This window comes from Heteronotia binoei, chromosome 21 (assembly GCF_032191835.1).
Source record: "Heteronotia binoei isolate CCM8104 ecotype False Entrance Well chromosome 21, APGP_CSIRO_Hbin_v1, whole genome shotgun sequence".
NCBI classification, from domain to species: domain Eukaryota; kingdom Metazoa; phylum Chordata; class Lepidosauria; order Squamata; family Gekkonidae; genus Heteronotia; species Heteronotia binoei.
Genome location: NC_083243.1, coordinates 191,626,282 through 191,651,428, shown reverse-complemented (window position 1 = coordinate 191,651,428; position 25,147 = coordinate 191,626,282). Strand labels below are relative to the sequence as shown.

At 43.7% G+C, this 25,147-nt stretch overlaps 1 protein-coding gene across 2 annotated transcripts in view; it reads left to right on the top strand.

The window, feature by feature from the left end:
- MYLK (myosin light chain kinase) overlaps positions 1–25,147 on the top strand; it is a 440,102-nt gene that overhangs the window by 77,435 nt on the left and 337,520 nt on the right. For both annotated transcript variants that reach the window (XM_060262723.1, XM_060262722.1), the window contains one exon: positions 11,830–12,002. In XM_060262723.1, coding sequence (XP_060118706.1) covers positions 11,830–12,002 — 173 coding nt within the window. Of the gene's footprint in view, positions 1–11,829; positions 12,003–25,147 lie in introns of those variants that run through there.

Here is a 25,147-nt window from a genome sequence, read left to right as displayed (position 1 = left end):
CCAAACAAACAAACAAAAACACCTCAGTTTGTTACTAATGAGATGTTTAAATATAATCAAGAAAGAGAAAAATAAGATGTTTTGCCTGCATTTGTAAAGAAGTACAACACATTTTACCAGATGTGCTTTTCTTTACTGCTAATCCCAGCTGAGCTGTGCAATATGCAACAGACAATGCACCAGGTGGCAGTAAATTGACCTTACAGAAAGTAGTTCAGCTGTTAATTGTTTTGCTTGTTAGTATGCTAAGAAGGGATTGAGATAAAAGGAATATAGGAGCCTCTTCCAAGGTTCTGAAATGTCAAGATCTGTTTCCAGGGCTGCTTGTTTGAGGAAGATGATACAATTCAGTTGGGAAAGTGTTGAATCAAATTTCTAGTATCTCTTCTATTGAGTTCCCTGGAGATGCATTTGTTCTAAGTTAAAGGCTCCATGCACTGGGCTGCCATTGTCTCTTAGAATATTTTTACTCCTTTTAAAGTAACGTATCTAATAATTTTCTCAAATAATAATTCAAGGACTAACCCCCTTGCTCCCCCAGGCGACATTTTAGCTGCTTTTAGTTAGAGGTCATTCTAGGATAAAGTGGCTGGACTTGGTAGAAATCTGTGAAGTGCAGAATTGCAACATGTCTGGAATGAAGTCAAATGATATTTTTTTTAAGCTTATGAACTCTGACAGCATTTTGCTCTCTCTTTCACTTCTCTCTCCGATCCAGGCAACGGAACACCAGTGCAATTAAGAGCTAGGTAGGAAGGCAACTGTTGGTATATCTTTGCCTTCTATGAGAAATTTACAGCGGAAGCAGGAAGACAAGTATAATCTTGTTATTTTTTGCACTTTGAACTTTATTGAGTGACAGCAGAAGAGGTTAGGGTGGTGGAGTAAGGGGGTTTCCCAAGAGAAAATGCTTGAAATGTTAAGACTGTCTTGGTATTAGATTATGGTTCATATTGTGAGACTGTGTAAAGATTTGTGGCTTTTAAAGAAAGGATTAAGTGAGAACATATGAACATATGAAGCTGCCTTATACTGAATCAGACCCTTGGTCCATCAAAGTCAGTATTGTCTTCTCAGACTGGCAGCGGCTCTCCAGGGTCTCCAGCTGAGGTTTTTCACACCTATTTGCCTGGACCCTTTTTTGGAGATGCCAGGGATTGAACCTGGAACCTTCTGCTTCCCAAACAGATGCTCTACCACTGAGCCATTGTCCCTCCCCAAATCAGTACTATAAATGCTGACTAATGGCATCATTGTGCTGAGATATGAGTGTTTCTTGCTGACTGACATATACAGTGTGTTGTATCTATAGCTATGAGCTTTGCTTGAAGACTGTTAATCTGTATGGCTGGGGGAGGGGTACGACTTGCCATTGTAAAAGTGTCCATTTGAACAAAATAATGCATCTACAGAGCTTTCAAAGAGAACGTAACAGTGGTCCTGATGTCTTCTGTGTAACAGTTCTGCAATAAACAGGTACAAAAATGTACTGAGTTTGAAATGGATTTTCTTGGTTGGCAGCATAAGTATAGTGTTTTTATTATTAAAATTGTTGAATAATTTAACAGCACAATCCTAAATGGTGTTACACCTCATTTAGAGGACTGCTTAGGATGGCACTGCAGATATTAAAGCCCACAAATTTTAACTGACTGGTAGAATATAAAAGCAGAGATGATAAAAAGCCTTCCAGGCAGTGGCCAGTCATGAGACAATTGAGTAGCTAATGTATAAAGGGACCAGTGTTCCCTCTAGGCTGCAGAGTTTTGTGAGCAAAAATTAGACTTTTTGAGCATTAAAGTTGTGAGCTGCTCCATAAATTATTGTGCTCTGGGGCCATTTTTCCAGAGCTAGGACAAAAATGTTTGAGTTGGAGGCTAAAAATCTGTGAGGTAGCTCATGCTAACTCAGCTTAGAGGGAACACTGAAAGGGAATGAAGAATTTTTAAAGTAGAGGCTTTGAAATCAATAGCGTATGTTTTCAACTGTTTACTCTTCAGGACTGGCTCTGCCACGAGGCATACTAGGCAATTGCCTAGGGCGCTGGCCTTCTGGGGGTGCCGAATTGGGTTCCCCCATGTGATTCAGTGTTATCAGTGCAGGGGGTGGGGTGCCAGAAGTTAGCTTTGCCTAGGGTGCTGGACAGTCTAGGGCTGGCCCCGTTACTCTTGGTAGTATTCACAAACGTTTTATGAATTTTGAAAGTTACTTCATGTTACAAAATAGTGGTTAGAGAGGGGTGTCAAACATATGGCCCGCGGGCCAGAACCAGCCAATTGAGGGCTTTAATCTGACCTGCCAGCAGGGGGAGCAGCAGGCGTGGACCCATGTTGCTCTTCCAGGAGTGTGTGTGTAGTAGAGCAAGAGGGAGAGAAGTTCCTTTCCCGCCCACTCATGTGTGCGCCTTTTAACCCTAGCACTGCTGCCTCCCTCCTGTGGGATTAATTAGCTTTGTGGGAGCCTTTTCTGAGAGAGATTCAGGCATACACCCCTCCCCCTCTCTTTTGGTATCAGTCGGGGGTTGCCTGCCTGCCTAATTGCCTCTCTTCCGTCTGCTGTCGGAAGTTCCCCTTTCTGCCCTTCCCTGCTGGGTGCGAGTGACTTGAGGTGCTGAGTGTGCTAGTACCTGTTGTGGTGTATGTCCCTTTAAGAGGGTTATATATAAGTTAAGATAGGAAGTAGTGAGTGAACCTTGCAGCTGTAGGACATGGTTTTATGTTGTGTGTATTGACTAACTTGGGGATAATAAAACAAATCAGCCAGTATCATAATGCCCCTGTATAAATTGATGGTGCAGTCTCATTTGGAGTACTGTGTGCAGTTCTGGTCGCCACACCTCAAAAAGGATATTATAGCATTGGAGAAAGTCCAGAGAAGGGCAACTAGAATGATTAAAGGGCTGGAACACTTTCCCTATGAAGAAAGGTTGAAACGCTTGGGACTCTTTAGCTTGGAGAAACGTCGACTGCGGGGTGACTTGATAGAGGTTTACAAGATAATGCATGGGATGGAGAAAGTAGAGAAAGAAGTACTTTTCTCCCTTTCTCACAATACAAGAACTCGTGGGCATTCGATGAAATTGCTGAGCAGACTGGTTAAAACGGATAAAAGGAAGTACTTCTTCACCCAAAGGGTGATTAACATGTGGAATTCACTGCCACAGGAGGTGGTGGCGGCCACAAGTATAGCCACCTTCAAGAGGGGTATAGATAAAAATATGGAGCACAGGTCCATCAGTGGCTATTAGCCACAGTGTGTGTGTATATATAAAATTTTTTGCCACTGTGTGACACAGAGTGTTGGTCTGGATGGGCCGTTGGCCTGATCCAACATGGCTTCTCTTATGTTCTTAGACTTGAAGACTGACGTGGAGGCTTTATTCAAGAAACATAACAAATTGGTGATGAAAGAGGGATGGCATTTTTGCCTCTGAATCCACCAGTACCTTTTTTGCAAAATCCAGGTGAGCCTCCAATTATTTTCACCTCATGGATTTGCATGTTTGACAATTACCTGCTTGCAATTAGTCCTTCTACTCCTAGGGAGTTAATAAGCAGTGCAAGCTTACGTTCTTCAGACTCTGCAGTGTCACTAATTGCAATTGCAGACCCCACCGATACCAAAACCACAGAAACCCACCATACCCTCTGGTTTGGAGAGGTCGGCATCGGAAGAGGAACACTCCTCATCAGATAGGGAGTCTGACCCTGACCATGTGGAAGACTCCCCCAAAGAACCACTGCCAGCTACACCAATAACTGAAGATGCTCCGATCTCTCCTTCTGAGGACCTCAAATCCTACAGTGAAATGGTACAGAGAATGACCAATACTCTTGAACTTAAGGTAACACAACCATAACCAGAGATCACTGACCTTGTTTATGATATAGTGCAGAAGGACACGTCTACCGCTGTAGCACTCCCACTAACATCTGTCCTGTTTCAAACAGCAAAATCTGCATGGGACAAACCAACCTCTATGGTAGTATCGTCCAGAAGGCTCAATCATATGTACAGAGTACAAGAGCCTGGTGCTGAGTTTCTCTTTTGTCACCCCAAGCCAAACTCTCTTGCAGTCACTTTGTCGTCCAAGGGAAAACACGCCTCCTCCACACCGTCTGATAAAGAGGGAAAGAAGATGGACACCTTTGGGAGAAAGTTATACTCAACAGCGGTGCTGGGCGTTAAGAATGCAAATTACTTGGCATGCTTTAGCAGATACCAATATGCCCTTTGGGACCAGATATCAGACATTCTACCATCTCTCCCTGTAGAGGTTCAATCCAAAGTTAAAAAGATTCAGAAGGAAGGCATAATGGTCGCAAAGCAACAAGTGAACTCAGTGAAACACAACCTGGACTCTTTTGCTAACATCCTAAACTCTGCAGTAGCTCTCTGCAGACATGTGTGGCTGAGGTCTAATTCCTTCACACCAGACATGAAGTCAACGATAGAGGACTTACCTTTTGATGGAGCAGGATAATTCCATTCCACCACAGACACAGTCCTGCAAGAGGTAGATAAAAGCATTAAGGCATCCAGAAACCTCAGCACATTATCCACTTCAGAACAATTTAACAAAGAACATGGCCCAGTCCATGGTCCAGCAACACAACAACAGAACAGGGGAAAATCTGCTAAGCAGACCATGCAGGGTCTTTGACTACAAGGTGGCCACTACCCACCCCTACAGAACCAGTCGTCTTCCATTCGTCTCTACCCTTTCCTTACAGCATGGCAGCATATTACCACCGACACCTGGGTGCTATCCATAATACAGCAGGGATATGCAATAGAATTCATTCAGTTACCACCTCCTTCGGGGATAACCATCACTCCACCCGACCCAGCTCTCACTCAGGAAGCTCTCATCTCTACTTAACAGTAAAAAAACAAAAAAAAATTATTGCATAAACCATTGGCTATTGCAATTTCAATTACAGCAACTTACAAGTTAAAAGCAGTCAAGGACTCTAAGATGAATACATTGGGTTATTCGAAATCTTATTTGCATATAGTGACCCCGTGATTCCATAGTCAGGCTCTAATAGTCCGTTTAACAACATCATTTTACTGTCTGCTGGAAATTGCCCTTGCCCTGATTTAACTAGTAGAAAACACTATGGGCGTTTTCGCACTCACCTTCAAGTGGCGCGACCACCCTCTTCACGCCGGCGGATCTGCAGGGATTTCGCATAAGAAGCGCTGGAGCAGCCAAAAGAGGCGGAAAGTTCCGTCGCGAAACCCGCTCAAACGGAAACCGCCAAGAAGCAGGAAAACGTTTGAGTGGCTTTTGCGACGGAAGTCGCCGGCTCTTTTCGCTGCTCCGGCGCTTCTTATGCGAAATCCCTGCAGATCCGCCGGCGTGAAGAGGGTGGTCGTGCCACTTGAAGGTGAGTGCGAAAACGCCCTATGTCTCCTCTTTCGCTGCCTTCACTGCCATTTTCCCAACACTGTTCTATGTCAGTCTCATAGCCCTCAGCCATTTCCTTTATATTTCTTGACCGCTTCAACCACACATTCCTCATTGAGTGCACCTGCTCCACCCCTCTCCCCCGGACTCCTGCCTTTCCTCCCTTGGACCAGTTGCTTGAAGGCCGGATAAGAGCCCTAGACACGGCTGTTCTATTTACTTTATAGTTATTTATTTATTTGACTTATATCCCACCCTCCCCACCAAAGCAGACTCAGGGCGGCTCACAGTACTGATAAACCATAACATAACAAATGTAAAATACATCATAAATAAAACATATAAAGCACATAAAACAATGTCGGGTGCTATTATGGTCTAAAAACAGTATATATGAATGTGTTAGTAATGGCGGTAGCTACCAATTCAGTCGATGTTAAGTTTATCCAGTCGATGTTATTTAGTACCATGTTACTGTATTAAAGTTGCCACAATTCAAGTTCCTCTCCTCTTAATGGAGAAAGGACAGCAGTTTTTCAGATAAAAACACGGAGAACCTGTAATAGAAAACAGGTGCTTTTCTGTATTGATGGGCGCAAACCAGACTTGGTTCCAATCTTGTATTGTCTCTGGTGTTACCTCTGTACTTTGTTGTTGTTCAGTCGCACAACTAAGTCCCGACTCTTTGCGCCCCCATGGACCAAGTCACACCAGGCCCTCTTGTCTTCCAACTTCCTCCGAAGTCTGCTCAAATTTGTGTTAGTTACATCAGTAACACTGTCCAGCCATCTGATCTTCTGCCGTCCCCTTCTTTTTTTGCCTTCTGTTTTTCCCAGCATCAGGGTCTTCTCAAGTGAGTGCTCCCTTATCATTTGGTGGCCAAAGTATTTGAGCTTCAGCATCTGACCTTCCAGGGAACAATGAAGGTTGATTTCCCTTAGGACTGACTGATTTGATCTTGCAGTCCAAGGAACTCTCAAGATTCGTCTCCAGCACCACAACTCGAAAGCATCTATTGTTCTGTGCTCGGCCTTCCTTATGGTCCAACTCTCACAACCATACATTACCACTGTCTGTACTACCTCTGTACCTACCACTTCTGTACTAGTGTAACCTTAATAATCTAAAGTATCAGAAGGCTAATGCATCTCATGAGGATGCTACTAAAAACAAGAGAGCTGTGAATATAAATAACTTACAAACTATATTATTTCTGAAACTCATATGCAGTGATATACAAATCAATTGCACAGGAAACATTAAGTCAGTGAAAATACAAAACAATATTATATAGAGCCCTTATAAATGCATAAATTTCATTCTATTCCAAATCACTGTGTGGAAGGTTCCTTCAGACTTGAACTTCTCAAATAAGAAGGTACAAACTCATCCAACTTCCAACCTCTTGAATGAGAAGGTGCAAAAGTGCTTGTGCTGATCCAAAGAAGTTCCAATAAAGGGCTTCAATGTATTTCGTTTCTGCCATTATTTCATAGATTGAATAAACATGCTCAAGCCTCTAATGCAGGGATGTCAAACATGTGGCCCAGGGGCCAAATCAGGCCCCTGGAAGACTCCTATCAGGCCCCCGAGCAACTGGTTCTTGTCTGCTTCCTTCTCCCTCTCTCTTGCTTCCTTCTGCATCTCAGCTTGCTTTACAAGGCTTGCTCAATCGCCCAGGAGCTACAGAGCAAACTCTCAGTTTTCTCCATTGGTTGAGGCTCTTCCCCCCTCCCCCTCCTGGTCCCCTGGGAAAGGAAGGAAAGAGCCAGAGCTTCCTTTGCCCAGTTCCCTGGACCCCATGGGAGAAATACAAAGAAAGCACCTTTAAGCTCAACAAGTGCTAATGTTTTAAGCATGTTTTACCAGGAGATATGGGCAAGGTTAATTAGTCCCTTAACAAGTAGATTTCAGGGCCATTTCAGTCTTTCTAATTTTGAGATCAACAGGAAATTTCTTATGGGAGTGAACCCACAGATTACAGGTCCTTGTGCAAGGTTCTTTTCCATTGTTCACAATTGAAGTTCACAATGATATATTATGTTCTGAAGCCAAAATTTTAATTGCTGTTTTTTATAACTTCCCACTGTTATCTTATGCAATGTTTGAATATTTTGCAAGTATTTTTTAGCTTTGTTTTTTCACTTTTGTAAATTTTTTCTGATTTGTGCTGGTCGTTGACCGTATTAAAATTGAACAAACGAGGCATATTTTAAAGGGGTTTTTTTTTAAATCTTAAGTTGTGTTGTCTGTGTCCTTTAAAAAGTTTGTATCTCTGCTACCGAATCTTAAATAAGTACACCCATGGCCTGGCCTGACATAGCCCAGTCCGACAAGGTCCAGCCCTCATAACCAATGAGTTTGATGCCCTGGTCTAATGAATACTGTCAACGTGGGGAGTTGTTTCTAAGTATGTCTTCCTCATAAAGGCGTAATGTCAGTCCATAACATTCAAAAAGGGACAGCAAGGTCTCAAACACCATGTTTCTGGAGATAAATTTCTCCTTTTTGCATCAGTGAGAATGCAAGACTGGAAAAAGTCAAGTGGATCCTCCTCCTTTTCTAGGGAGTGCCTCTGGAACAAAATCTAACAATGATGTCAAATTCATTTTGCTGGAGAAACAAGAAAGGAAAATTTATTTCTCAAGTGAAGGTGTAAACACTTTTTTTTTTGCTAACCAGCTTCTTAGCATGTTTCCCTCACTGATCCTTGTTTGCCTGGCAGTGCCTGTTATTAACTACAGGCTTGCGCAAAGTTAATTATTCACTTTTATCAATGACTTTAGCATTATAGAATGTTAGCTGGTGATGCAGGGCAGACACTTTACTTGCTGTTCTTTGTACATTTCTGGGGCTAACGTAAATAACAGTGCAGTCAGTGACCTCACCTTTTCTGTTAATTGTTATACCGCTTAAAGCTCAATTGCACAATGTACAACTTTATATAGAATGGTATGAAACATTTTCCAGAATTTTTAAAAAACTATCACTTTATCTGGGAGATGTTATTTTATATATTACCAGATGGCAAAGTAAGCCATCTGAGTATTTAAGGGGTAGATTTTTTAAAACAAAACAAACCAAAACCCTGTGGAATAATGCCTCTGCCCTTGTGATTTTAATCAGGTGGAAGATATTGTACACTACATTCTACATTGCTCCTTCTATGGGTCCATTTGAAACAAACTCCTGAGTCAACTTCTTCTTGTAAATTTTTCCAGCTCAGATGAGCAATTAATTTTTTATTGACTGATGTTATCCCTTTTGTTAACTTCAGTGGCGCGGCTTCTATATTTTTATCAATAAATATAATGAAGAAATTAGCATCAGCGAATTCGGTGGTGAATTTCAGCCAAATTGTAATTCCATGTTATCTTATGGATATTTTTGTTGCATTTTATTTCTTACTATCTTAGTTTTAAACTTTTATCCTGTTATACAAAATGTTGTGGAGGGTACACTATATGTGGTGTATTATATGTTGGGATGTTAGGCCTATGGCTACAACAATTACAATAAACTTAAAAAAAATGTATTACCAAAGAGTTGATTGCCTGGGCTTCTGTGTGTGTAAGAAAAACTTAGACCTACTGTGTGTGAGAGATTGGGGATGGGATGGTGGCTCAGTGGCAGAGCATCTGCTTGGGAAGCAGAAGGTCCCAGGTTCAATCCCCGGCATCTCCAAAAAAGGGTCCAGGCAAATAGGTGTGAAAAACCTCAGCTGGAGACCCTGGAGAGCCGCTGCCAGTCTGAGAAGACAATACTGACTTTGATGGACCGAGGGTCTGATTCAGTATAAGGCAGCTTCATATGTTAGGGGAGGGACGGTGGCTCAGTGGTATAGCATCTGCTTGGGAAGAAGAAGGTCCCAGGTTCAATCCCTGGCATCTCTAAAAAAGGGTCCAGGCAAATAGGTGTGAAAAACCTCAGCTGGAGACCCTGGAGAGCAGGGGAGGGATGGTGGCTCAGTGGCAGAGCATCTGCTTGGGAAGCAGAAGCTCCCAGGTTCAATCCCTGGCATCTCCAAAAAACCTTCTGCTTCCCAAGCAGATGCTCTACCACTGAGCCACCATCCCTCCCCTGCTCTCCAGGGTCTCAAGCTGAGGTTTTTCACACCTATTTGCCTGGACCCTTTTTAGTTGGAGATGCCAGGGATTGAACCTGGGACCTTCTGCTTCCCAAGCAGATGCTCTGCCACTGAGCCACCATCCCTCCCCTGCTCTCCAGGGTCTCAAGCTGAGGTTTTTCACACCTATTTGCCTGGACCCTTTTTTGGAGATGCCAGGGATTGAACCTGGGACCTTCTGCTTCCCAAGCAGATGCTCTGCCACTGAGCCACCATCCCTCCCCTGCTCTCCAGGGTCTCAAGCTGAGGTTTTTCACACCTATTTGCCTGGACCCTTTTTTGGAGATGCCAGGGATTGAACCTGGGACCTTCTGCTTCCCAAGCAGATGCTCTACCACTGAGCCACCATCCCTCCCCTGCTCTCCAGGGTCTCAAGCTGAGGTTTTTCACACCTATTTGCCTGGACCCTTTTTGGAGATGCCAGGGATTGAACCTGGGACCTTCTGCTTCCCAAGCAGATGCTCTGCCACTGAGCCACCATCCCTCCCCGAGGGACATTTTTCTTCCTGCCCCGTGTCAAGATTGTGACTGAGGCAGAGCCTTGATTTTGAAAATGGCTGCCTAGACCTGCTGGAAGGGGAATGCCTGTTAGAGGCACTTAGTGAACTTAAGGGCCCCTCATGACATGTATGAGGAGGTACTGACCTTTTCACTGGGTTGTTTAGAAAAGCACTCATTTTATCAACTTCATACGATTTTGCCAACTAATAAGAGAGAAAAACTGGTTATTCTATGTATTGCCCAGACGATTCTTAATTGGTGCTGCACAGATGATTCTTGATTGGTGGTATCATTTTTAAAAATCAGTTTGTACTAAATAAACAGGAGCACAACTTGTCAAAACTTTGGACTTTCAGTTCATTTCCCTTCCCCATTTTGAGGACTGCTATTGCAAAACTGTTTATAGTACAGTTAATTCTTTGCTGGGCTGTCCAGGAAAGTAATATAAAATGGAATCAGACCGTTTAAAAAAAACCACACTCCTTGTCTAGACTATTACAGTTATTTATTATTGTTGCAAGTATCTCTTGAGGTACTTTAACTGATTAGAGAAGAACAGTATGCTCCATTTTCAGCTTGCTGGGTTTTTCTTGCTGTTTGACATTTTTTTTCCTGTTTAGTCTGTTTCCCCAGCTTTTTTCACACATGCAAAGAACGTGTGTTTTTAAATCTCCTTTTACTTGTAGAATTACCTCTCCTCTTTTTCCCTGAAAAATTTCCAGATCAATTATTCTTTGTCCTGTGGGTTTCATATTTTGTTGTTGTACACAATCTAGCTCAAGTTAAATACTCTTGGTAATTTCAATAGGTGCCATACGGACAGGAGATAGAACAGGGCTGGCCATACGGTGGCTTGGGAGCCACATATGGCTCTTTCACACATATTGTGTGGTTCTTGAAACCCCCTCTGCCTCATTAGCCGGCTTGGAGAAGGCATTTCTCTCTTTAAATCTCTTCTGGCTTCTTGGAGAATGTATTTAAAGTTGCTTTCTTTCTACCCCTCCCTCCCTTCCCGTTCCGTCCTGTCCCGTCCTGTATTGTGCCTCACAGACATCTGAGGTTCATGTCTTGTGGCTCTCAAACATCTGACATTTTGACATTTATTCTATGTGGCTCTTATGCTAAGCAAGTTTGGCCACCCCTGAGATAGAATAATGGTGTTTTTTTTAAAGAATGGTTGGTAATATGGAATGGACACTGGTAGTCATGATATTCACATACTCATCTCTGTTATATCTAGTAAAACTGGTTTTGGTCCGTGTGTTTTTTAATGCTGTAGAACCTTCTTTGGTCAAACTCTATAGACAGAAAACATGAATTTGTACATTGGCAACAAGTTTTTTCTGTGACAACACCTTCAGTGCCTAAAAGACTATGGGCATTTTTGCATAGACCTTAATCGGCAGTGACGTCCCTCTTCACCATTTCGCACCAATTGCTGCGGAGCACCCGGAAGAGCCGCAAAGTCCCGCGGCATTTGCGGCGCAAATGGAAACTGGTTTTTGGCGGTTTCCATTTGCGCCGCAAAAGCCGCGGGACTTTGCAGCTCTTCTGGGTGCTCCGCAGCAATTGGTGTGAAATCTGCACAGATCCTGCGCGGTGAAGAGGGACGTTGCTGCCGATTAAGGTCAGTGCGAAAATGCCCTATGTATTCCCACTTGTTTTCATTTTCCGTTCTCCCAGTAAATTCAACAGAAATAAAATTTGACTTTTGCTCAATATTTTATTTGTTGCCATAGAAGAAGAAACTGATATTTCTCCCTCTTTTTTTCTTCTCTTGCTGTTGAAGCTCTTGACATGGGGGACATGAAACTGGTGACATCTACTAGGATCTCCAAAGCCAGCTTAACGCTAGACCACTCCTCTTTAAGATCTCCTGCTCTAACAGAAGCACCAGCATTTACTCTACCTCCCAGAAATACCCGGGTGCCACTCGGAGGCACAGCCAGATTTGAAGGAAAGGTAAGCAGTGACTAACTAGAAACTAGTGAAGAAGTTGTTAATGTTAAACCTTCCTTTTGAGCATCACATTTAACATCTATGTAGTATCAGGCCAGAAGATTCTAATATCCAGCATGTAGCCTCATAACAGGCACTGTAAAGATCTCTCAGCCCTTCAGCTGTCTCCCCTCCCTGCTCTCCTAGCTGCAAGCAACCAAAAAGGCTGGGGAATTGCATGTGTTCATGTGGATGCTTGAACCCTCTTGTAGGGAAACCCTAGACTCCCTTTTCTGTCCATTGTGTAGCATTTGCCAGCAGTCTGCTTGCCCACCATTTTATCCTTGCTGAAGCTCATATGGAATTGGCATTCTCCTTTCTCTTTTCCTGCTACCCTCTAGCTTGGCTGGGGTTTCATATCTTTGTGGGAATAAGGGATCAGAATCATGGGTAAGAGGGAGCAAGAGGTCTTTTATTCTCACTAGTATATAATGAATAAAGGAGAAGGGCTGTGGCTCAGTGGTAGAGCATCTGCTTGGCATGCACTGACCTGGTTCACTCTCTGCGGCTAAAAGGACAGGTAAGTAAGTGATATGAAAGACTTCTACTTAAGGCTTGGAAAGTCCATGCCAGTAGACAGTTCTGACTTCAATGGATCAGTGGATTGATTCTTTATAAGGAAGGTCCATGTCTTCATGTGACTGTATTCTGCTGCAGACGGAAAGCTCAGAAGCATGGGAAATACATCAGTACAGGTGGTACATAAAGCTAGGAAATTAAAGGCAAAGGAATACTGGCTAAATTACACTGGTCAATATTTCATCTTGACACTTCTTTGAGAGAAATGGATGCAGGACAGCAAGGCTGCTAAAACAAAGGACAGTCTTAGCATTGGTGTGGATGTCGCTCTTTTCCTTCCTGGTCCACCTGGTCTTGGCAAGCATCCATTGAGCTAGTTGCATATTTAACACTTTCCTTTCTAGCTGGGAGGGATTCTGTGGGAGTAATCCTGTACTGGGGTGCTGAGCTTGCCACTTCGTGCCAATACAGCATTTAACTAGTCATGTCATGATGTGTATTACCGGTTTTACGGGCTTGAAGCTGGAATATTAATCTGTCTTCCCTTTTACGACAGGTTAGCCAAATCGGCTCTTCTCTCACTATACATGTGTGCGTTTCTTCCTATTAGCGTAACATGAGGGGTTTATGATAGTGTAATGTATGTGGATTCAAGTGAGAACTCAGTTGGGTGTTCCTGCCTGGCTCATTGGAGCTTGACGCCCCAGCTTGGGGATTTGGGAACAATGGGCAGCAGGATCCTAAACCCTGCAGCCCTGCTCCGATTATGGGGCCCCCACTGGTTTGAATGGACCAATCGAATGCTTGTGTGGGAACACGCGTGTGTTATTAGTTGGCCCTGTTGGCCCAGTTCAGCAGTCTCATGCTTAGCCTTGATTATGCTGAGATCAATAAAGAGCTGATGTTGCGCTACCACCTCGCCTCATCAATGCCAGGGACCCACTATATTATAGATAGTGTTCACAAACGTGTGCTTTCACAGTCCTTCAACCCTTTGGCCTTCTCCCTCTGTATTTTCTAGGCAACAAGTGGCTGAGAAGGTGGGGGGGGGGGGTCACATGTTTGCAGGTGGGTGCTTGAATCTTGTGCGGAAATCCAACCCCCATACTCATGAATGGCGGAAGAAGCTGACAACTTACAAAAAGCTAGCATTCAGTTGAAATTTACCCAGAGCTGCATACTTTTTTTTTTTTTTTAAATACAGGTAGTTGTGTGCTGATAAGATAGTGGTGGTGGGGGATTTAAAAATAACAGTAGCACAATATCTTCACAACCAATAAATAGTTTCAAATAGTTCACAACACTTTAGATCAGTTCCGCAGGGCCTGCAAGACCGCCCTCTTCTAGCTAGCATATACGGACTGCTGAATAAGGTTGTTAATTAAGGATCCGCCAACACGGTCCTATTTAAGGACCTATGTCATTGTGTAAACTGTGTAAACTGATGGAACTAGCGTCGAAAATGCCATCGTCACTGTCAGATTAAGCTATAAAAATTTTAATTATATTGACTGGTTTTTAAATGATGTTAAACTTAAAGTTTTATATTTGTTACATTTAAAGTTTATATTTATCATTGTATGTTTTATGAAATGCTGTTAGCCACCCTGAGCCTGCCTAGGCGGGGAGGGCGGGATACAAATAAAATTTTATTATTATTATTATAGATGTTTCAAAGGGGAAGGGGAAGAGAAAAAGATGGTAAAAGGCACGCTGGCAGCTTTTTCTGTAACATGTTACAGTCTTAAGTAAACTCTCTACAGACTAATTGTCTTTTAAAGTAGCTCAGGAAGCCAAATTATACAAATTTCAGCATTGTAATAAGCATCTTGCCGTCTTATTATAGGTTGAGCAAAGAAGAGAGAAGCTTGTAATGTAATTTTTTGGACAACGGCAGTGTCAGTTCATTAAATTAGGTCTTCTTTTTTTTAGAAACTGAAAAGGAGTATGTTGCTTTGATTATTGTCCTCCTTTTCCACCTCCTCCATAGGTACTGCAACACAATGAAAGACTATCCTTGTTTTCCAGGAATCTCTTTTCCTGTGCCCAGAGGCTGTTCCTGAAACGAATACTTGAGCATATCTAGGTTTTATTGGCAGGCCCTCAACTGACTGATGAGCACTTAAAGCAGCTGCTGGATTATTTGCTATGCTGATACTTGGAAATTGTTTGTGCTGAAGTACCTACCTGTAGGTTTTTTCAGAAATTTAATGTTATGTAAGCGTAGAAAATTTCAGGAGCTGCTGGAAGCTCTTTGACAGCTTCATAGATTTCACTTGGAACTAATTTCACGTTAACTACGCTGAAACATTTGCTACTTTTACATACAGATGTGTTTAAAAAGCAGCACATTGCAGCTTCATGCAGAAATAATAATTATAGCTAAACAAGCAGAAACAGGAATTCCCACAGGAATTTGTGGGAATCATCTCATTTTCCCCTCAATTTTCCTACAATTTCCTTTTTTCCTTTCCTGAAAGCCCCCATAGCCTCTCCCTTTTTCCTGCTTCCTTCTCTCTTTCCCACCCAACAGCCTACCATTATCTGCTGCTTTGTTTTAAGTCCCCCCCCCCCGCCCGGCAGCCTCTGCCTAGGAAACCTGTGACCCAGTTGTGTGGTGCCAGCCCTGCACCACACACAATTGCATACTAGGAAAACCACAAGGACTTGTGGGGTGGTACCTCACTTTCCCCGTATCCCCCTCCCTGCATTATTTCCTCTTTCTCTCCTCCTGGAAACCCCCTTATCCTCTCCCCTTTCCCTGCCTCATTCTCTCCTTCTCAGCCATTCAACAACCTACTTTTTATCTGCCTATCATATTCAACGTTATTATTTATTTACATCATTTATACTCCATCGTCTTCTTTTTTAACTAAGTTTTAGTAAGATTTTTATACAAGAAGTATTGAAGGTAATGATGTAGATTTCCAGTTTTGAGCATGTAACAGTCTTGCTGTCATTGACTTAGGTATTGTCATACGTCATATTGTCAAATGGAACTTCGTATTTTCAAGTTGTTTATCCATTAGCCCCCCAACCCCCCCTGCTTTCAACTGCATATTAATCTTTAAAATATTCAGCATAATGGAATGTATTTGTATCTAGTATTTTTGGCTTTATTATAAGTTTACCACGTGTGATAAAAGGACCCTCCATGTTGTTCACATTTCCAGCATTTATTCCCAACATTTTATACATTTTAGCTAATTTATCTGGAGTCATATACTACCAGTACATCATTTTATAAAAATTATCTCTTAAATTAGAATTTATTTGAGCACTTTCAACTATTTCTTTCATTGTTCCATTTGAATAGTATAACCGATTATTTTTGATCACTTTATCATGAATTTTTTTACCAGTTCTTCCTCCATTTCAAATTTCAGCAAAGGTTCATACATTTCCACAATAACATGTTGGAAATTCTTACACAGTTCTGTTTCAAATATAGACATAGATTGGTCAAAACCACACAACCTTTTATCCATTTTAAATCTTTCCAATAATTGTGCATTAAAAAATGGACAAGTGCAGTCTCATTTTCAATTTACAATCAGCTTGTGAGAAATCTAAAATGTTCTGGTATGTTAAAATACCTTTGTTTAATAACCATTTTCCTTGTTAAAAAAAGATTATTGGGTTGAAATGCACAAAAGAAGTTTTTGGACACAAGCTGGGTTCCAAATTCTCAGAATGGCATGTCTAATATAATGATTTTTGAAATCAAGATTGACATGCACTTTATTATACTATAAAACAGCATCCCACTGTAGCAGGAAAACCCTGCAGGAGGGAATTGATGGTTGGTTCAGTGACAGATGAGGCCTGAGGCAGGATCAGGAAAACAGCTTTCTCTTTATTGAAACAACATGCGCATGGATCAGGCCCATGTGGCTCATGCCAAAAGCTGTGGGTCTGACCCCGATTACAGACAGAACACAGGGTTTTATACCGCTTAAAGTTATACATCAGCAAAATCAAGCGAACTGGAAACACATCACAAACTGGAAACATGTCACGATACAGGCGGGACGCACTTGGGTCTTTTGGGTACTTTCCATACATGGCATTACATGGCAGCATTATTTGCAGTCATAACACAAGCTAAACTGCAGCTTTAATGAAGTTGTTCATTAAAAAACTTTCTTTGGGATTCTCCAGGAATCATCTCCCGGGGTGCAATTACATATACTTCTGTTTCATCAAGCTGCATGTTGTAACATCAGTTTGCTAGCTAGCTAACCACAGTCCCATTTCCTGGGGCCCTTTGGGACTTTCCAAGCAAGGCCAGCTTTTCGCAACACAACAGACATATTTCACATCACTTGAAGTGCCTTTTACACTGCCCTTTAAGCAACCTTATTTGCTCCTCTTTCGTCCCACCAGTTGGAGCTCACCCCTTTACTTATCAATTACCTATCAATAGCCAATTTTACTTTGATCCTTAATTAACACCTGCCACACCACCTGTATCTCAAGTCATGAACTTGTAGCTCTAGTAACCTTTTGTTTCTGAAAAGTATCCATTCTTTTAACCATGCCAGACAACAAGCTGTGAAATATATTTTCAAGTTGGATAAACCCAATCCATCTTTTTCTTTCACATCTTCTAATATTTTATTCTTAAATCTTTGGTTATTACCTGCCAGTGGGTCACCGGAGATCTGTAGGTTGATGCTATCTTTAGAGTGATCTGAAGCTATAGCTGGGTCCCAGTATCCATAATTCTGGAACTGCCTAATTATATGAGAATGCTCTCTGTCTTCAAAACGTAGAACTGAAGATTGTAACAGACTTTGCTAAGTATGTCCACTAAATGAACTTTTGGTGGATTATGTTTAGCAGGCTGCTGAAGTCTCCCAATCAAGATCAAAATTTATCTACAGAAACCTGTTGATTCAAGTGTATGACCGGCTTCGTATCACTGTGGAAAAGGATGAATTTACATATGGCATTCCAAGTTTCAGCTTGCAATTCCTTTCTAAGAGAGCCAGTTTGGTGTAGTGGTTAAGTGTGCGGACTCTTATCTGGGAGAACCGGGTTTGATTCCCCGCTCCTCCACTTGCAGCTGCTGGAATGGCCTTGGGTCAGCCATAGCTCTGGCAGAGGTTGTCCTTGAAAGGGCAGCTGCTGAGTGAGCCCTCTCCAGCCCCACCCACCTCACAGGGTGTCTGTTGGGGAGGAAGGTAAAGGAGATTGTGAGCCGCTCTGAGACTCTTCGGAGTGAAGGGCGGGATATAAATCCAATATCTTCATCTACCTCACAGGGTGTCTGTTGTGGGGGAGGAAGGGAAAGGAGATTGTGAGCCGCTCTGAGACTCTTCGGAGTGGAGGGCGGGATATAAATCCAATATCTTCATCTACCTCACAGGGTGTCTGTTGTGGGGGAGGAAGGGAAAGGAGATTGTGAGCCGCTCTGAGACTCTTCGGAGTGAAGGGCGGGATATAAATCCAATATCTTCATCTACCTCACAGGGTGTCTGTTGTGGGGGAGGAAGGGAAAGGAGATTGTGAGCCGCTCTGAGACTCTTCGGAGTGGAGGGCGGGATATAAATCCAATATCTTCTTCTTCTTCTTTATTGATATTTTGGGGTGTATTTTGGCATCCCAAATGTATCCAAGTGTGTTCTTGGGAAAACCAGGGGAAAATCCCCCCCCAAAAAATCCCAGATGTATTTGGGAATCACCTGCTAGATCCAAAAACAGTAGAGAGGCAGTAGCAGATTGCTCCTGCCTCTCAGCTGTTTGTTAGGCTTCTAGTTTGGTGTAGTGGTTAAATGTGCGGACTCTTAATAAGAACATAAGAGAAGCAATGTTGGATCAGGCCAATGGCCCATCCAGTCCAACACTCTGTGTCACACAGTGGCCAAAAAATTTATACACACACACACACACACATACATTGTGGCTAATAGCCACTGATGGACTTCTGCTCCATATTTTTATCCAGTCCCCTCTTGAAGCTGGCTATGCTTGTAGCTGCCACCACCTCCTGTGGCAGTGAATTCCACATGTTAATCACTCTTTGGGTGAAGAAGTACCTCTGTTTATCCATTCTAACCCGACTGCTCAGCAATTTCATTGAATGCCCACAAGTTCTTGTATTGTGAGAAAGGGAGAAAGGTACTTCTTTATCTACTCTTCTTTCTCTACTCTTATCTGGGAGAACCGGGTTTGATTCCCCACTCCTCCACTTGCAGCTGCTGGAATGGTCTTGGGTTAGCCATAGCTCTTGTAGGAGTTGTCCTTGAAAGGACAGCTGCTGTAAGAACTCTCTCAGCCCCACCTACCTCACAGGGTGTCTGTTGTTGGGGGGGAGGAAGGTAAAGGAGATTGCGACTGCTCTGAGACTCTGAGATTCGGAGTATAGGGCAGGATATAAATCTAATATCATCATCTTCTGGTGCGGTTCTTTTAAAGTTTAAAAGAACAGCAGAAGACAGCTCAAGGATCAGCTGTGCCTGTGGAAGCAGGTTGTAGGAGAAGCCAACCCCAGGATCTGCTGTGCTGCAGGGAGCGATCTGCTAGCCATGGCACAGCAGATCCTGGGGCTGGCTTCTGGTGCAGCATGGTTTATACTGGACTGCAGAAGAAGCCATTCCGGGCAGGATTTGCATAGTGTGGGGTGCCGTCTCCTCATGGCACAGAAGATCCTGGGGTTGGCATCTTCTGCAACCTAGTTTAAACCAGACTGCAGCATAAGCCACCCCAGCCAGGATCTGCATGCCATGTGGCACAATCTCTCTGTGGCACAGCAGATTGGCTTCTCATGCAGTCTGGTTTAAACTCGGTTGCAGGAGAACACAAGCCCACCCCACGATTGGGCTGGCTGTTCTCTTTTACTGGTATTTCCCTTTTTGGGCCCGTAAAAAATTGGCATTTCTGAAAAATCCTGGATCCAAATACCATACCAGTATTAGGATCCAGGTTTTTGTCTGAAATCCTTTTTTTTGTTTGTTTTATAGTAGAGTTGAACCAGAAAACGGCAGTTAAAAAAAAATACTGGTTAAAAAAATTGCACACCCCTGTAGACGTAGCTGGAAATGGTTCGCATTGCCGTGATGGTTCTCATTGGTTCGCATTGTCTTTTCTCAGGACTTCAAAAATAAAGACTCATTTAGGAAATTTATAACCAGGATTAATATTAAGAAATCACCAGTGCTTATAGAGAGAAAGTTAGGTAAACTAAAGTTCAGCATGAGCCTAGGCTAGCAAGGGATGCTAAAAACAACACAAAAGGGGTCTTTTCTTATGTTCAAAGTAAGAAAAAGAGCAAGGACATGGTAGGCCCTTTGCAGGGACAGGAAAATTACTGTATTTTTCGCACCATGAGACGCACTTCCCCCCCCCAAAAAAAGTAGGGGGAAAAGTGTGTGCGTCTTATGGAGCGAAGGTACCTACCTTCCTGGGGGGGGGTGATCCGCTGCCTCCGCCTCTGATCCCGGCGCTTCCCCCGCGCCTGGCTGCCTGGCTCCAACTCTGACGCTTACAGCAAGCGCCAGGATCGCTCCCTCTGCCCTCAGATCCCGGCGCTTGCTGTAAGCATCAGAGCTGAAGCCAGGCAGACAGGCACAGAGGAAGCACCCGTCCCCTCCGCAAACCCAGCGTTTTGCGAGCGCCGGCTGTGGAGAGGGCAGCGTGCTTCCTCTGTGCCTGCCTGCCTGGCTTCAGCTCTGATGCTTACAGCAAGCGCCGGGATCGGAGGGCAGAGGGAGCGATCCGAGCGCTTGCTGTAAGCGTCAGAGCTGGAGCCAGGCAGGCAGGCACGGAGGAAGCACGCTGCCCTCTCCACAGCCGGCGCTCGCAAAGCGCTGGGTTTGCGGAGGGGGCAGCGTGGAGCGATCCCAGCGCTTGCTGGAAGAAGCTGGAGCCAGGCAGGCGGGCGCGGGGGAAGCGCCGGGATTGGAGGCGGAGGCAACGGATCGCCCCCCAGGAGGAAGGTGCGTCCTATCGTCCGAAGCGCCTTATGGTGCAAAAAATACGGTAAATTGTAACGGGTAATGACAAGAGTGCAGAACTGCTCAATTCCAACTTTTCCTCAGTCTTCTCTTCTGAGGGAAAAGGTGCTCAACATGTCAGAAACAGAACACAGGATGAGGGAAGGGAGTTGCACCCTAGGATTGGCTTAGGGGTCATACATAAGCACCTCGTTTCTTTAAATGAAGGTAAGTCCTCAGGGCCAGACGAACTGCATCGAAGGGTAGAATATAGCAGTAGACAAGTCGCACCTTTAAGGCCAACTAAGTTTTATTCAGAAGGTAAGCTTTTGAAAGCTTACATTTTGAATAAAATTTAGTTACATTCTGAATAAAACTTTGTTGGTCTTAAAGGTGCCACTTGTTTACTGCTTTGTTCTATTGCTTCATACCAACACGGCTGCACACTTGGATCTATCTGCATCTAAGTGTACTAAAAGAACCCATGGACATAATTTCTGAGCCTCTATCCATTATCTTTGAGAATACTTGAGAGAACAGGGGAGCTGCCAGAAAACTGAAGGTGGGCAAATGTCCCCATCTTCAAGAAGGGAGGGAAAGGAGGATCTGGGTAACTACTGACCTGTCAGCTTGGTGTCTGTACCTGGGAAGTTTTAGAACAAATCATCAGTCAGTCGTTGAGCATTAAAGAATGGATGTGATTACAAAGAGCCAGCACTGGTTTCTCAAGAACAAGTCATGTCAGACTACCCCGCCCCCTCTGCTGGATCAAGGGATTGCTGTAGACATACTTTATCTTGATTTCAGTAAGGCTTTTTTATAAGGTTATTGCTGCTGCTGCTGAGGATGATTATGTTGGATTTATATCCCGCCCTTCACTTCAAATTTCAGAGTCTCAGAGCGGCTCACAATCTCCTTTACCTTCCTCCCCCACAACAGGCACCCTGTGAGGTAGATGAAGATATTGGATTTATATCCCTCCCTTCACTCCGAAGAGTCTCAGAGCGGCTCACAATCTCCTTTCCCTTCCTCCCCCACAACAGACACCCTGTGAGGTAGATGAAGATATTGGATTTATATCCCGCCCTTCACTCCGAAGAGTCTCAGAGCGGCTCACAATCTCCTTTACCTTCCTCCCCCACAACAGACACCCTGTGAGGTGGGTGGACCTGGAGAGGGCTCTCACAGCAGCTGCCCTTTCAAGGACAGAGGCTCAGAGTGGCCTACAATCTCCTTTCCCTTCCTCCCTGACAACAGACACCCTGTTAGGTAGATGAAGATATTGGATTTATATCCCGCCCTCCACCCCAAAGCGTCTCAGAGCGGCTCACCATCTCCTTCCCCTTCCTCCCCCACAACAGACACCCTGTGAGGTGGGTGGGGCTGAGAGGGCTCTCACAGCAGCTGCCCTTTCAAGGACAACCTCTTCCAGAGCTATGGCTGGCCCAAGGCCATTCTAGCAGCTGCAAGTGGAGGAGTGGGGAATCAAACCTGGCTCTTCCAGATAAGAGTCTGCACACTTAACCACTACACCAAACTGATTCCATATAATATTCTTGTGGACAAATTGGTAAAATGTGGTTTGGATCCTATTACTGTTAGGTGGATCTGTAACTGGTTGACAGATTGCACCCAAAAAGTGCTTGTAAATGGTTCCTCATCCTCTTGGAGAGGAGTAACTTTCCTTGGAGAGGAGGGACCTGTTTTGTTTAATATCTTTATAAATGATTTGGATGGGTGAGTAGAGGGGATGCTTATTAAATTCGCAGATGATACTAAATTGGGAGGGGTAGCAAACACAGTAGAAGACAGAGTCCAGATACAGAATGATCTTGACGGGAAAACTGGGTAAAACAAACAAAAGGAATTTTAATATGAATAAATGTAAAGCAGTGGTGGACTGGCCAGGGTGTCAACCTTCCTGATGGCAGGTGGGCCCCTGATGAAGTGGGCCCCCTTAAACATTAGATAATACGTTTAAAATATGAATGTCCTTTTAGTAACTTGAAAATTTAATAGAAGTTCCAATATTATTACTGTCATGCAACTAAAATTGACATTGGGCGTTTTCGCACTGACCTTAATCGGCAGATCCTGCGCGGATTTCACACCAATTGCTGCGGAGCACCCGGAAGAGCCACAAAGTCCAGCGGTTTTGCGGCGCAAATGGAAACCGCCAAAAACCAGTTTCCATTTGCGCCGCAAAAGCCGCGGGACTTTGCGGCTCTTCCGGGTGCTCCGCAGCAATTGGTGCGAAATCCGCGCAGATCCTGCGCGGTGAAGAGGGACGTCGCTGCCGATTAAGGTCAGTGCGAAAACGGCCATTGTATTTAGGGTTGCCAGCCTCCAGGTGCGGCCTGGGGATCTCCTGCTTTTACAACTGATCTCCAGCTGGCAGAGATCAGCTCCGCTGGAGAAAATGCAGTCTGTATTTACATGTAGAATCTACTGCATACTGCCAGTAAAATGTATAATATATGCCCACTGTAATTACTAAAAATATACATACGTTTATTTTGCAAAAGTTTTAATTGTACCTTTTCCCTACTTACGTGGGTTTTTTTTGAAATTTTTATTTATTTCTTATAAAAATTAAATGATAGCCTTAGAGTTGTGGGTGGGCCCCCTTTGTCTCCTGGCAACCAATATTTTTAGACCCAATCCACCACTGATGTAAAGCTCTGCATTTAGGTAAGAAAATCCAATAATTATAGGACAGGGAAGACTTGTTTTGGCAGTAGTATGTGCAAAAGAATTTAAGGTTTTAATGGACTATACACTGAACATGAGTCAGCAGTGTGATGCGGTGGCTAAAAAGGCAAATGCAATTTTGGGTTGTATCAACAGAAGGATAGCATCCAGATCAAACAAAGTGATAGTATCGCTTTATTCTGCTCTGGTTAGACCTCACCTAGAGTACTGTGTTCAGTTTTGGGCACCACAATTTAAGAAGGGTATAGGCAAGTTGGAATGTGTCCAGAGGAGGGCAACAAAGATTGCGAGGGGTCTGGAGACCAGTTCCTATGAGGAAAGGAGAGGGGTATGTTTAGCCTGGAGAGGAGACAACTGAGAGGTGATATGATAACCATCTTCAAGTACTTGAAGGGATGTCATATAGAAGATGGTGTGGAGTTGTTTTCTGTTGCCCTCAGAAATCAGACCAGAACCAATGAGGTGAAATTAGTGAGAGCAGTTCCCCAGTGGAACAGGCTTCCTTGGGATGTGGTGGTCTCTCCTTCCTTGGAGGCTAGATGGCCATCTGACAACAATGCTGATTCTGTGGATATAGGCAGATCAGGAGAAGGAGGGCAGGAAGGGCTGCATCAGTGCTTTGTGCTCGTGGCCTTTTCTTACATGCCCAGGGAAATTCTGATGACCACTTTGCAGATTATCTGCAATTTCTCTCCCGGCCAGTTTTCTCAGGAATCTTGGAGGGTTTTTTCTTTTTTTTTTCTTTTGCCAACTTCTGGGCATGGAGCAGGTGTCACTGGGGTGTGGGGGGAGGTATTTGTGAGTTTCCTGCATTGTGCAGGGGGTTTGGCTAGATGACCCTGGAGGTCCCTGGAGAGCAAGTTTGGTGTAGTGGTTAAGTGTGCGGACTCTTATCTGGGAGAACCGGGTTTGATTCCCCTCTCCTCCACTTGCACCTGCTGGAATGGCCTTGGGTCAGCCATAGCTCTGGCAGAGGTTGTCCTTGAAAGGGCAGCTGCTGTGAGAGCCCTCTCCAGCCCCACCCACCTCACAGGGTGTTTGTTGTGGGGGAGGAAGGTAAAGGAGATTGTGAGCCGCTCTGAGACTCTTCGGAGTGGAGGGCGGGATATAAATCCAATATCTTCTTCTTCTTTCAACTCTGATTCTGTGATGCAGTATCCCTTGCAGCCAGAGATATGATTGTATTTGGCATGTCTTGGAGCTGGCAGACACTTCTGGGGTATGTCAGGATACTGGGTGATGTTCTTAGAGCTGAAAGTTTTTTTTTCTTGCTCAAGATATGCCATGGAGCTAGGGGGGAGGATTGTACTTAATCAGTTTTTTTTTTAAAACTCCTGCATCCTCTTCTTTCAAGGGATTTTCCATTGTCGTTGGTAAAGGTACCAATGGTATCTTTATGAGACTTCCCAAATTTCGTATTTTCTGGCCCTTAAGAGGTGCTTATTGAAACAAATAAAACGGGGGATCTACCATCCAATGAGGTCTTGGCCTGGAGGAGGGGATGGGGCCCTCACACAAGGGGGTGCCTTAAGCACATCAGTATTAGATACATTTTTTGAAGAAAATTTGGATTTGTGCAATCTCATATCACAAGGTCTTTAAAATGTCACAGGACTTTGCCATTTCATGTTGCAATATGTTGTAATAGTTTTGCCTTCTGAATTTGCTGTTCGGAATTTTTCATTTGTGTGCTTAAAACTTTTCAGCAGGCAAAAGAACTTTTGTCTGGGTGGGTGCCCATTGGAACTGCATTTTACAGTTTTATATACGCCTTATTTTGCCATTTGGCTCCTAACAATTATGTATTCAACAGATATTGCTTCGGAAAATACTTTCCACTGGCTTGCTTACGTATCTTGCATTTCTTACAGATAAAATCACTCATTGTGTTTATTTCTTCTTTCCCTCTTTTCCCACCTCCCTGCTTCACCCACTTTTACT